The sequence below is a fragment of the Leptonychotes weddellii genome, chromosome 3 (genome assembly GCF_054177405.1).
Source record: "Leptonychotes weddellii isolate Sample4059 chromosome 3, ASM5417740v2, whole genome shotgun sequence".
Taxonomy (NCBI): domain Eukaryota; kingdom Metazoa; phylum Chordata; class Mammalia; order Carnivora; family Phocidae; genus Leptonychotes; species Leptonychotes weddellii.
Genome location: NC_138371.1, coordinates 99,088,981 through 99,102,200, shown reverse-complemented (window position 1 = coordinate 99,102,200; position 13,220 = coordinate 99,088,981). Strand labels below are relative to the sequence as shown.

At 57.4% G+C, this 13,220-nt stretch overlaps 1 protein-coding gene across 21 annotated transcripts in view; it reads left to right on the top strand.

Annotated features, from left to right (window-relative positions):
* BIN1 (bridging integrator 1) overlaps positions 1–13,220 on the top strand; it is a 55,739-nt gene that overhangs the window by 15,605 nt on the left and 26,914 nt on the right. For 20 of the 21 annotated variants that reach the window (XM_081814641.1, XM_081814639.1, XM_081814636.1 and 17 more), the window contains exon 2: positions 11,713–11,793. In XM_081814641.1, coding sequence (XP_081670767.1) covers positions 11,713–11,793 — 81 coding nt within the window. Of the gene's footprint in view, positions 1–5,990; positions 6,018–11,712; positions 11,794–13,220 lie in introns of those variants that run through there. The other variant, XM_081814642.1, reaches the window with a different exon arrangement.

Genomic DNA, 13,220 nt, shown 5'->3' with positions numbered 1-13,220 from the left:
GGAGTAAAGGAATAGAAAGGAAATCAGCCACCACTTTGTGCTGGGCCCTCTTACCTACTCAACCATTCTTCATCCTTAATCCTCCCCTTGAGGGAGAGGTCTTGGCTCCATTTTACTGATGAAGCTCAGGGCTCAGAAAGGGGTACTCCCTGCCCAGGGTTGCACAGCCTGGGCCTGCTCCCTGAATCTTCTGTTGTGGGGCCTCTCATAGCAGAAGAGGTCCTGAGTGGGAGATGCTCCGCCCTCTCTCCTCTTAGCAGCTGTCGCGACCAGACACCCTGAGCTGGACGTCCCAGAGCAGGAGTGGCTGAGGGGGGAAGTGGGCAGGGAATGGGGAGTTCAGGAGCCTGATGGTGGGGTCTGCCCTGGCCGCCCTGGGGTCCTGGCTGTTGTGTCCCCACCTCCCTCCCCGACATCTCTGGGCACCTCAGACTCACCACAACCCTCAGCTGTCCCTGTCTTGGGTGATGACTGCTCCTTCCCTCTTGTTGCTCAAATCCTGGAGTCTCCTTTGCTTCTCTCTGTCACCCCAAATTCAGCCACTTCTCACCATTTCCTGCCTTTGCCAAACCACCTTTAGCTCTACCTGGGCCATTGCAGACACCTTTTAAATGGGCTCCCTGCTTCACCCTGCTCTTGAGTCTGTCCCCACACAGTAGCCTGGGTGTTCTAACACTGAGGGTCAGGTCAGAGCTCCCCAGGGCTTCCTATTCCATGCAGAGATTCAAAGCCAGAGTCTTCCAGGGGCGTCCAGCTAAGGCCCTGTGGTCTGGCCCTTGCTGTTAGGGCAGTTTGTGCAGTGGTGAGAGCACATGGCCTTTGGAACCAGGCTTGGGGTTTGGATTCCAGCCACCCGGCTGGCTGGCTGTGTAACCCTGGGGAGATTTTAAAGCAGTGCCTCAGTTTCTTCATCTGCAAAGTGGGGATAATACTAGTATTCCTTTTTGAGGATTTGGGGAGATAGATAGATGAATCAGGTGAAGTGCTCAGCACCTGGCGTTTTAGGACTTCTTCCTCCTTCACCCACCCTCTTACTTTCCCTTTGTGCTGACCTTGCTCTTCCGACCTCAGGGTCTTTGCACTTGCTTGTCTTCTGTTTGGCAAGCTCTCTCTCCTTCATCAGGTCTCAACTGTCACTTCCCTGAGCTACTTCCTAAGAACAGCACCTCCCTTGCCTCACTCTTTCTGTGCACTGCCATATTTTTGTTTAGAGACTTGTATTACCACCAGTCATGCCTCTTCTTCAGAGTGTTGGCTCAGGATCTTGCTTCGCTCCCTGAAGAACAGAGCCAGGCAGGCTGGGGGAGGGTGTCCAAGATGAGCCCCCATGAGACCTCTCCCAGCCCAGGGGGCCGCATCCCGGAGTCCAGGGGTAGGGACTCCTTACCATGGACAGCATGTGAGGGGCAAAATCAAGTGGGAGCTCCCGAGGAGGGAGCAGCTTTGGCCCTCCTGGAAAGTTGGTAAAAGTTCCTTTCTCCCCCTGGAGTGTGGATGGGAGGAGTGGAGGGCTCTTTGGGGAGGTCTGGACAGTTGGGTGGTTTCTGATTGTGGAAGGGGGAGGCCTGCCTCCGTCTGGGTGGTTCTGGCCCTTCCAGAAGACCTCCTACTCACGTGGAAGACTAGTTCTGCTGTCGACTAAGGAGGGGCTCAGCTTGGTGGGTGGTCCCTGAGGGGAGGAGCGCCTTTCCCCAGCCTGGGCCCCTCCAGCACTCCCTTGGGCCTCCAGTGCTTCTTTTAGCCTAAACCTCCTTTCTGCTGACTTGGCCCTGAGATCACGGGCTTTGGGCCTCAGTCTCCTCATCTCTTCTCATGGATTTGGAGAACACCTGTAAGCCTTTAGGATGCCTTTGGATGAGTGACTGCTGCTGTTTTGTGGCTTCCACCTCACCCACCCGAGCTCAGCTGGGCCCTTCTGGCTCTCCCTAACCCCTTCCCCATCCTGACGTTGGCCCTGCTGCCTCTGCTCCCCTGTGCTCTGTTCGGGGCTGTTCCAGCCCACCCTAGCTTCCCCTGGGCTCTGGGTGGCCCTAGCCTGGCCACTGGCCACACGCTTATCTGCTGAACAGTCTGGAATTTCAGGCCCCCTGGGAGGGGAGGGGAGAGGGGAAGGGGGGGCTTTCATCCGCAGTCCCCTGGGGAGGGAGCCTTCCCTTCCACCTGGAGAGGTGGGTATGGAGGAAGAGCAGCCCCCGGCCCCCCCACCTGTCTCGGGGGTTAGGCTTCCAGCCCTGGGACTGACGGACTGACAACTGACGAGGGCCATAGAGCTCTCTGCACTCTGGCTTTTGACCAATGAGTCACATTTCAAGGCATTGTGGTGGGGCGATATCTGTGGCGGCCAAGTTTTTATAAATCCAGTTAAGGATGTAAAAAAGAAAACCAAACATTGCTCTTCACTCTCACCAGTGTTTCGTAAAGGAAAGGGAAAATCGCTAAAAGAGGAAGGAGGTAATTTTACAGTGACTGTCTCCCAAGCAAGGCCAGTTGGCTTCCTCAGCCAGTCAGCCGTTCTTACTGGGGCCCCACAGAAAAAGATGATGAGTCTTTGTGGACTGGTGTCAGGGAACAGTGACTTCCAGAGCACGAGGACTTGTTAAAAAAACAGATCACCAAGTGGGGGTGAGGTGAGGAGCTTCCTGGGTTGGGGGAGGGGCGGGGTGTGTGCCCAGCCCCACCTCAGTTGGCCAGCAGGAATGTGGAAATGTTTTTCTAGTTTTGTATTTCATGGCAAAATCCTTGCAAACTTTGCATTCTGCTACACAATCTATCTGTGTTGGTTATGTCACAAAAGTGCTTTTTTGTTTTTAGAGAGGGAGAGAGAGTTGGGGACAGAGGGAAAGGGAGAGAGAGAATCCTAAGCAGGCTCCACGCCCAGCGCAGAGCTCAATCCCACAACCCTGAGATCAGGATCTAAGCCGAAATCAAGGGTCAGATGCTTAACTGACTGAGCCACCCAGGCGCCCCTTCAAAAGTGCTTTCTTTAGCAGCTAAATCTTTGGAATGCAGCAAGATGGAGTCGCAGCAAAATGAATCTTTTGTAGTAAACTCTAAACATACCGCCTGTGATGGCTGGGCGTCTGTGTACTCCCCACTTGAGAATTACAAGTTGAGTTTGGGCTTTGGAGTCCATCAGGTTTGGGGGCCTGGCTCTGCCACTCATCAGCCGAGTGACCTCCCTGAGCCTCAGTTCCTTCATCTGTAAAATGAGACAACAGTGCTCACCTCAGGAAGTCCTGCTGATGTGAGCCCAGCCGGAAGGGGGTGTCAGAGGTGGTGGGCCCCCTCAAGGTACGTCCTCGGACCCAGCTCCCCGGGGTCATGCCTTGCAGTGTGATCTTCATGGAGCTCAGGAGGAGGGGGAGCCCAGCTGGGCTGCGATCTGACGGTGAGGGGACCGCTCCAGAGTGGGAGGTGAGCTAGCAACACTTTTCCCCTGGGAGGAAGGCAGGATGTCAGATGCCAGTCCTCAGAGCCAGCCTCTCTTGCCACCACCTTGCAGCCAGCCTGGGGAAATGGAGGTCCTAGGATGGGGATACAGCAAGACCAAGAGAAGGGACCAGGGCCCCTTGGCCAGGCTTGTTTTTTGGGGGCAGAAGTGTGTGTGTGTGTGCGTGCGTGCATGTGTGTGTGTGTGCGTGTGTGTGTGCATGAGTGTGTGTGTGTGTTTGGGGTGGGGAGAGGGAGCTGGAGTCTGGAGGCTCTCTCTCCTCCCTGAGACCCACCTGCCTGGGTCTGCTAGGTCCTTGCCTGGCCTGGAGCCCAGCTTGCTTGCCCTCTGAGCTACTGTTGGTTTCCCTTTCTCTGGTTTTCTCTCCATTTCCCCTTCCTCATTCTGGCTTCTCCTTGCACAGCATCTCCTGGTCTCTGCTCTGCTTCTTGCCTGGCTCTGCAGCCTCTTTGTGGTTCCTGCCGCCTTCCTACCGTGCCTGGGGGTGACTGAAGGGCCGTGGGCAGGAGCCCCACGAGGAAGTGTGTGTGAGTGTGTGTGCATAGACCCGTGGGCGAGCATCAGCACGTGAACACGAGGGTATTGGGTGCTCCTGTGGCCTGCTCATGGGAGCCTGGGAGTGTGCAGACAATTGCCGCGTGGGGGGCCTCGGTGCTGGGGAGCATTCTTGCCTCTCGGGGATGGAATGCTGTTCCTGGCTCTTGCCCAAGGCTCGTGTTTCAACATTTATCTTTCTTCAAAAGTCTTGGAGCGTTTGGGAAGTTGTAAGGGAAAGCCTGATGTGCGGCCAGCCTGGCACTGCAGGAGGGCTAAGGAGTTTTATTGGCCAGGGCCACTCTGCTGTATCTTCTGGACTCGCTTTCTGGGACCCTGGGCTCTGCTCCTAGGCAGGAGCCTCAGTGGTTTCTCCCTACTGCCGGCTGCAGCGGGGCTGGAGTGGGGCCACACTCCTTCCCGGAGAGGTCAGGCCCCTCATTCTCCCCCTCTCCCCTTGGCACAACCCAAAAGCACAGCAGCAGCTCTGGGGCTGCTCACCGTGACAGACTGGTCCCTGGGAGACCCCCAGCCTTTGGGGGAAGCACGGCTGCCTGCTCTGAAGGCAGAGCTGCCTGACTGCTCTGTGAGTTCGTTCACCGGGCTCTCCGGGAGGAGGGGCAGACTTTGCTGGGGCTGCATGCTAGATGAGAAGATGCAGCCACTTCCTTGTGCCCAGGGGCAAGAGCCACAGCCCTGGAGGGGCACCCGGTAGAAAGGACCCAGGAGTCAGGAGCCCTGGGTCTAGCCTTGGCCAGGCAACAGGCTGCCTCCGCACTCTTGCCTCCCTCTTCTTTCTCGTTAAGTGAGAGTGCCAGGGGCCCACTGTAGAAGAAGGGGCCAGGGGAGGAGGGTCCTGGGGAAGGGCCTCAGCCTGCAGCACAGCAGGGTTCAGCAAGGCTGGTGGGGTATCCTCAGGCCAGACTTACCTGTTGGAGCCCATTGCCTCTGCCACCCCCCCACCCCCACTCAGTCACTGGCTAGAGCAGCCCATGGGCAGTGTGGCCTCAGCTGGGACACAGTGATGGTCTAGCTCATTTGCTACAGCAGATGAGATCTGAGCCACATGTTCACGGCCACTGCACGGCCACAGTGTCCTGGCTTTGCTCCTTCTTAGCCATGTGGCCGAATTACTTAATGTCTCAGCCTTACCTTTCTTATCTCTAAAGTGGGGCTAAGAATATGTAGCTCAGGACATGGCCTCAAGATTAAATGAGATACTCAGGAGCAAGGCTACCCAGTAGCAATGAACACACCTCCCCCTGAAGACAACCAGGGCCCCTTGGAGAAATGGCTGATTTTAGGGGCAGATGCAACGTGTCAGAGAGTGGTGGGCTTGGGGGCCTACCTCCTTTCTCTCCTGTGCTCTCTTGTGGGTGCTGCTGGGGGGTCCTTCCCAGCTCCTGGGTTGCCAGAGGGTCTGAGAGGAGTGTGGGAACAGGCTCAGGTCCCTAGTGTCAGGGCTCATCCCGTGGGTCGAGGGGCCCTGCAGCATAGGAACAGGAGGAACAGGGGCCCAGCTCTGCAGTGCCCACAGAGCTCCCTAACATGGCCCACCCCTGCTCTGTGTGGCAGAGATGGAGGAGAAGGAGGCAGCCAGAGCTGAACACAGAGAGAAAGCCCCAGGGTGACAGGGAGGGAGCCAGAAACCCAGAGGCCCGTGGGCAGAGGGGGCAGAATATGCCAGACTGGCATGTCTGCCTGGGGGAGGGGGCAGCTCTGGCCTTTCGCCTCTTGGGGAGTCTCCCTCAGAAGAGGACCCAGCTGTGTGTGCTGAGCAATCTGTACAGGGGAAAACCTGGCCTTACACCTGCCTGCCCATCTGTCTGTCGGTCTGTCTGTCCTGCCTGTCTGGGAGGTGTGTGTGAGGTGCGAGGATGTGCATCCTGTTGCTGTGGTCCCCCGGACCGCAAGCTCTCCTGGGAGGAAGCAGTGAGGTGGTAACGCCCAGCCCCCCGGGTACAGCTCACTTCGCCACCAACCCTGTCGGAGGCAGCGACCGGGCAGGTGCCGGGAGGAGATGATGAGAAAGGTGCAGGTCTGTTGGGGTCTCAGCAGCTGGGCGGTGGGTCCTTGGAGGGGAGCTGGGCGAGGCCCCTCCCCACCGCTTGTGTGTGTGTGAGTGTGTGTGTGTGTGTGTGTGTGTGGAGGGGTTGGGGTTCTGGGGACGCTCGGGGTGAGGTGTGAGTGGGTCCCCATCTTGGCTGGCTGTGTGAGATGCCTCTGCTGCAGCCATGACAAGGGGTGCTGTAGCTGCTGGAGGAGCCCCCAGCTTTCCTGTCTGGCCCAGAGCCTGGGGACCAGGGCTGACTGGGAACATGGGCCCTGCCTCCCTTGGGCTTCCCTCCTGGGCCTCTGGACTTGGCTCTTTTCCCCAGCCTTGGGTTCTAGAAAGCACTTACTCCTGCCCTGTGCCATGCCATTCAGATGTGAGTGTGTTCTCAATGCAGGAGAACCCGGTCCCTCCCTGGAGGAAGGAGGGGTTAGAGCCCCTGGGAGGGGATTGCCCTGAGTTCAGGGCTCCAGGCAGGGCCACCCGCTGTCAGCCCAGTGGGTGAGTGCCTGCAGACATGCTTATCCACACTGTATCAGCTGGGCTGGAGTGCCTTATGCCCGATGAGGCCTACTGGGTGCCCCTCCTCCAGTTTTGGGGGCTGGGAGTGGCAGAGAAGCTCAGAGCTTACTCCTGAGTGTAAGACCTTAGGGTATGTGTCCTGATTTATCTGTGCTCACCTGCCATCTGTCACATGGAGGTGAAGACGCTCACCTGTAAGAGGGAGCGCTTGGTGACTGTAAAGTGCTTTGTTCAGTGCTCCATGAGTAGTAAGTGATCAACTGCTCCTAGTTCAAACAAGCCTGGCCCCCAGGGACCTTCCTGTTCCTCTGGGGTCGGTGGTCACGCAAGTGTGACTGTGCAGAGACACAGCGCCTTGTCCCAGGGGTCATTTGCTGGCTGGGAGGAGGAGAGGTGAGGGTTTGGCAGGACTCCCCACACGGGCCGTGGGAGTGGGATGCTCTGGGCTGTGAGTAAGGTCACAGCAGAGAGGCTGGGGAAGGGGCACCTCCCTCCTCCGAAGCTCTGCCCGAGCCCTGGGGAGCCTCCTACCCTGCTCCGGGAGGGGCTGCTGGCCCCGGGTCACGGCCCAGGCTCAGTGAGGCTGAAGTGTGGATGCTGTCAGAGGCGGCTTTGTTTCTGCCACCAGCTGCCCGGCTCTGCCCTGCGCCGGACTGTTCCTTCTGAGGCAGGTGGGCGCCACTGCTATCTGGCTGGGCTGAGGACGTGTTGAGAAGCCGTGGCCCCGATGAGGCTTTCTGGACTGCTGGCTGCTGGGCTGCTGAACCGTCCCCACTCCCTGCCCCTGGGCTAACACCAAGGTGTGGCAGGGCCTGTGCACCTGTCCTCTGTCCCATCGTCAGAGAGGCTCCCTGTGTTTATTACAAAGGGAGACATGTGTGACAAGTGTGTAAGTGTGTGTGACACCAGAGTGTCTGGGGCCCTCCCCCTACATACCCCTGGACAGACAGTGGGAATCCTGCCTCTTGGCCACCAGGCCCTCCTGCCCACCTGACTCCTGCTCATCCTTTGAAACCACCTTGGCTGTCCCGCATTCTCTGAGCCCCCCGGGAAGCCAGCCCCTCTGGACACCCAGAGTCCCCCTGCTGCTCTCAGTGGTCTGTGTGTGAGCTTGGCACAAGGAGGCTCCACTAACCGAGTATTGAATGGGTGGAGCACCATGTCCGTGGCCACAGCTTCCCTCTTGCTGAGTAGAGGGCTGAGGGCATGCGTGTGTGTCCGAGGTGAAGGCGCTGGTGGGGGCTGAAGAGCGCAACCTTGGGGCCTCTCCTGGGGATGGGGCAGATGGCAGCATGGCTGAATAGCTTTCAGGTGGTGGGGAGGGGATTGGTCATGGTCAGCCAGCAGCTGATCAGGCAGGGATTCCAGTTACAGAGGGTGGACAAAAGGAAGCTGGTAGCGGGAGGTTGTGGGATTTTACTGGACCGAATTTTGTCCTAGTGCCTCTTCGAGGCAGGCACGCCCAGCTTGTGTTTCCCCCAGTAGCCATTCCAGCAGCGCCTTGAGGTCGGGGACCCAGGCTGTGTGCCCTCCTTCTGTCATCTGTAAAATGGGGGTGGGTACAGTGAGGATTAACAAGGCCAAGGCCAAGGCCAGCACGCACTCACCGCGCATTTTCTCAAGCCTTGGCCCCACGGTGGTCACCGTTTGAGGTGTGGAGAGGTTAAGCAGTTAGCCTGAGGTCATGTGGAGCCGGGAGCCTGGCCCACCTTCCTGTGCCGGCCATCCCCTTGCACACTGCCTTGTCAGGCCCACGTCACCCAAGACCAGACCTCAGATTAATGTGAGTGCTAGCTCTAGCCCTAGTTTCAAGGGTGACCTTTCACGGTGAGCTTTCTGGCCATGAGTCAGACTGGGTGCCTTCTGTACACAACCTTTCCATTTTACAGAAGAGGATACTTCGTCTGAGAGATGGGATGTTTTGTTCAAGGTCTTGACTCTGTCCTCACAGCTCTCGGCTTAGATTAGCCAGCAGCCACCAAGAGCAAGCGGTGTGTCAAGCCTGTCCCCAGCCCTCTGCAGGAGCCGGGGACATGGAAAAGGCTGGATGCCGTCTGTGACCTCACACTTTTCATATGGCTGGTGCAGAGCCAGAGGCAGATGCATGGGCACATTACAGAGTAGTGAGGAGAGTAGGTCCCCGGCCCTAACTGCTCTGGGGTGTGTGGGGGAGAGAGGGCAGGGCAGCTCCACAGGGGTGTCATCTGAGCCAGGTTTTGAAGGATGGATAGGATGTGCCTTATAAACTCCTAACCATCCTTCAAACCTTGGTTCAGATGACTCCCCCGTGAAGCTGCCCTTCAGGTGGGTGCCAGTGTTCCCTGTATTTTCCAGACAATGCCCTTGAGGCTCAGAGAGAAAGTCCCCTTTCTCAGTGTCTTCTCACTGCCAGGCCTGGCTCGCTGTGGCTGGCCTGACCATCTCCCTGGTGGAGCACGGTTGGGGAACTGGGCCCAGGTGTGCGTGTCTGGGTGCAGATCTGGGGGCTTGGAGCCCTCGGGCACTCTGGTGGCAGGACTGGGATTAGGGACCTTTTGCTGACTGCGTACATCTCCTCAGGGAGAAGAGAGGAAGGGGTTGGACGGGGCCACTTCCCAGTCCTCCTGTCTTGAGGGCCGACCAGGCCTTGATCCTGCTTCCTGGGAGCCTCTTGCCCACTCCAGTGGCCTCTGTTGACTTCTGGAAGTTCTTTTCCACCTGGTGTTCCATTTCTGTCTTTGGAGGTGGTGGGGCCAAGGGGCTGGCGTCTGATAGTGGGGTGAGTCACCCACTCAAGCTCCATGCAGAGTGGGCCAGGCGCCTCCAACAGCTCCACCCCATTTCCATGGGACCAGCTGGGTATGGTTGCCAAGGGGGAGGTGGGGGGGAGCCCATGGCTGGCAGGAAGTGCTGATTTTCTTGCTCTTGGTGGTTTTGTTTTGCTTTTTGCCTCTCACCTCAGTGTCAGCCCTTGGCCTACAGCTGCACTTGCCCAATAAACTGCACAATAAACTGTGCTGTGACCATTACAGCGCAAAGTTGTTGGTGGGCTCCTCTCCCAGGCCTACCCCTGCTCCTCCTGCTGCATATATCCTCCCTCACCATCCTCTGTGACTTGTGGTCACCTTGAGCTATTTGAAATTCCCTGGTCATGTACCTCACATCTCTCTGGTCTCGCCTTTGCTGCATGCTCTCCCTGCTCTTGAGCTGCCACTTCCCCTAGGAAGTCTCCCCTGATTGCTCAGGCTGCATGGGCTCTCCACCCCAGGCTCCTGCAGTGCTGTGTGCTTCCCTCTGTCTGGATCCATGTCCGATTGATGTCTACTACCCCAGCAGAGGGGCCCATGGCTGTGCACAAAGCCGGCACTTGGTGAGGTGGCTAAATGAACACGCTGAGAGAAGGTCTGGCCGTGGCCCCTGAGCCTGCTGGAGATGGTGCAGCAGGCGGCCTAGGCCATCCTAGGGCCAGTCAGGGCTGGGAAGGGTCCGGGCTCTCTGTTCTGGGACAGGGCATCCCTCGGTTCAGGCTGCCAATTTTCCCTCCTCCTGCCACCCCCACCCACTGCCACCTTTCTTCTCATTCGTTTTTGTTTGTTTGTTTGTTTTTAAATTTTTATTTATTTATTTGAGAGAGAGAGAGAGAGAGCGCATGAGCATGGGGGAGGGGCAGAGGGAGAGAGAGAAGCAGACTCCCCAGTGAGCAGGGAGCCCGATGCGGGGCTCAATCCCAGGATCCCGGGATCATGACCTGAGCCGAAGGCAGATGCTTAACGACTGAGCCACCCAGGCGCTCTTTCCTTCTCCTTCTTGTTGGGCTTTGGCCACTGCCTCTGCTGAACATCTCAGTGCTGTCTTTCTGCGTCCTAAGGAGGTGCTGTAAGTGGGAGTCTGTCTCTCTCCATCTTGGTCTCTGCCGACCTCTCTTCTGGCAAACCCACCCCACCTCTGCCTCAGCTTCCCCTTTCTTTCTTTTTTTTTTTTTTTAAAGATTTTATTTATTTATTTGACAGAGAGAGAAAGTAGGAACACAAACAGGGGGAGTGGGAGAGGGAGAAGCAGATTCCCCGCTGAGCAAGGAGTCCGACGTGGGGCTCGATCCCGGGACCTGGAGATCATGACCTGAGCCGAAGGCAGACGCTTAATGACTGAGACACCCAGGCGCCCCAGCTTCCCCTTTCTGCACCCTATCTCTCCTCTTTCTCTTTGCCTGCCCTCCCCTCCCCTGTTGCCCTCGCCCTTCCTCGCCTCCACCCTCCCATCATACTTCCTCTCAGGCTCCTGATCCAGCTCCTTTTTCTAAGTCTTTCCCCCTCTCCTGGCCCTGGGTCTCTCTGCCGCTACCCAGCCCTCTTCCCACCTCTGCCCTCCCCTCCCACTCTCCCCACACAGCTGAGAAAGCACAGTTGTGACTCATCAGGGGGAGAGTCCGCCTCTGAGATGTCTAGTTGGGGGTAGAGCGGGTAGCTGTGAGCCCATGTGTGCGACTGTGTGTGTGTGTGTGAGTGTGAGTGTGAGTGCCAGGAGTGGGCCCAGCTTGGCCCTCTGGGCTGTAGAGAAGGGAGCAGGTCACATCTGAAAATCTAGTCAGATTGCGAGCTGGCTCCCACTGACATGAAGAGCCTGACCCCTGGCCACCCCTCGCTGCCCTCCGTGTCCTGGGTTGGTTACCTCCTGCTCAGGGCTGCTCTGCTCCTCCCTCTGGTATTCCTGAGTCTTGGGCCCAGGAAATGGAGTCATGTGGGGCGGTGGGGCTGCCCTTACCTGGGCCCTCTTGTGTTCAGCTCACTTTTTAGCCGCCAGGGTTGGGGTGGAGCCCCCAGGGGTGCAGTGTGAGATCAGCAAGGAGGGGTGCCTGACCCCTCAAGCTTTCTTTGAGGGTATCCCCCTCCTCCTGGTTTCAATCACTCCAGCAAGCCTGACCTAAGCTCCTCCGCTTGGCCGGTAGAGGGTGAGGAGGTCTCAAGACTTGGTGGACTCAGGGTTGCTTTTGGGGATCACAGCAGCCATGAAATCTTCTGATGGTCCCAGTGCCCTGGGCTGCATGATGCTGGCTGTGGGCCCCCAGGACGCTGGCTGGGGTGGGAAGCCATCTGTGGTATTGGTGATTGGGCACTCTTGGTTTGGCCACCCTCTTTCTCATGGTAACGCTTCCCTTCTCCCGCTGCCTTGGCAGGTCCTCCAGAAACTGGGAAAGGCAGATGAGACAAAGGATGAGCAGTTTGAACAGTGTGTCCAGAATTTCAACAAGCAGCTGGTGAGTGTGGGTGGCCTTTGGCCTTAGGGAGCTTGTGCAAAGTGGAAGTGAGGCTGCCAGGTAAAAAATGTCAAGAGCTGAGTTTGTGGAGTTAGAGAGCTGGGAGAAGGGGCCAGTGTGGGCTGGCAAAGTCACGGAAGACTTCCTGGAAAAGGGAGCACTGGCTCTGGGCATGGACCAAGGGCAATAAGAGGGAGGGCTGGGGGGTATACTTTAGGTCTTTGATAAGGCATATGAAGGCCTGGGGCAGGTTGGGGGGGTGGTAGGGGTTGGGGGGGAGCAGGCAATAGATTTTGGCCAGACTCTGGAAAACCTTGAATGTCAAAGCAAGTGGGAGCTAAAGAAGCTTCTTGTGAGGAGAGTGGCGTTTGCAGAATTTACTGTGGGAGCAGAGCAGACAGGATCTGATCTGAGCACCTGCTGAGCATGGCCTATGGATGCCTCCCAACAGCCCTGTAAGGCATCCAGTATCATCGTTCCCCTTTTATAGATGAAGAAGTTGAGGCTCAGAGAAGTTGGGTAATTTGCCCAAGGCCATCCTGCTTTGGGAGTGGATTTAGATCCATACTTGTTTGGTCCCAAAGATTGCAATGGCACCCTTACCAAATTCCTTTAGATAGTTCAGAGACCAGTGACAGAAGGGGCTTCATCAGGTTGGCAGCCTGGGGCAGTGGTTAGATGCAAGGGAGGACTTCCTGACTGAAGGACCCTGAATTCCTTAACTGGGATGTCCCTGAAACCTTTTCCCTCACATAAATCTGCTAAGTCTAAAATTAGCCACTTTTTTTTTTTTTTCCATGACCCTGAGATCAAGACCTGAGCTGAGATCAAGAGTCAGACGCTTAACCTACTGGCCACCCAGGTGCCCCTAGAATTAGCCATTTCTGTGGGTGTATCTGAAGATATGGAAGGGGGGGAATGAGATGACCCTGGTGGTTCTCCCCTCTCTGGGAAGGGCCCGGTGGCAGGAAGTGAGGGAGAGCTGGGCCATGGCCCTGTGGCTTCTGCAGGCCAGCCCCCAGTGAGAACAGATGGGGATGGAGGCCAGCAGGGGCCACAGGGAATGGGAATGGGCATGGGGGGTGGGGTCATGGTCTAAGCTGTGCTAGGAAAGGGGCCAAATAGGCCCAGACTTGGGGCTGGGAAGGACCAGGCCTCTCCCTACTTCTCGTTTATGCCTGAGCCCTCTGAAAGCACTAAAGGTGCCCACCAATACCTCTGCAGCTGGAATTAAACCCGGGGGAGGGGGCTTTCTTTGGAGAACTTTGACAGTCCACTGGCCAGGAGCTGGGAGCTGGGGAGCATGCTGGGAGAGGGACAGGGGCATGCTAGGAGAGGCCCATGGGCCATGCTGGGGGAGAGTAGGGGGCATGCTGGGAGAGAGTTAGGGGGGTGGGTATGCTAGCAGAGGCCTGTGGGCCATGATG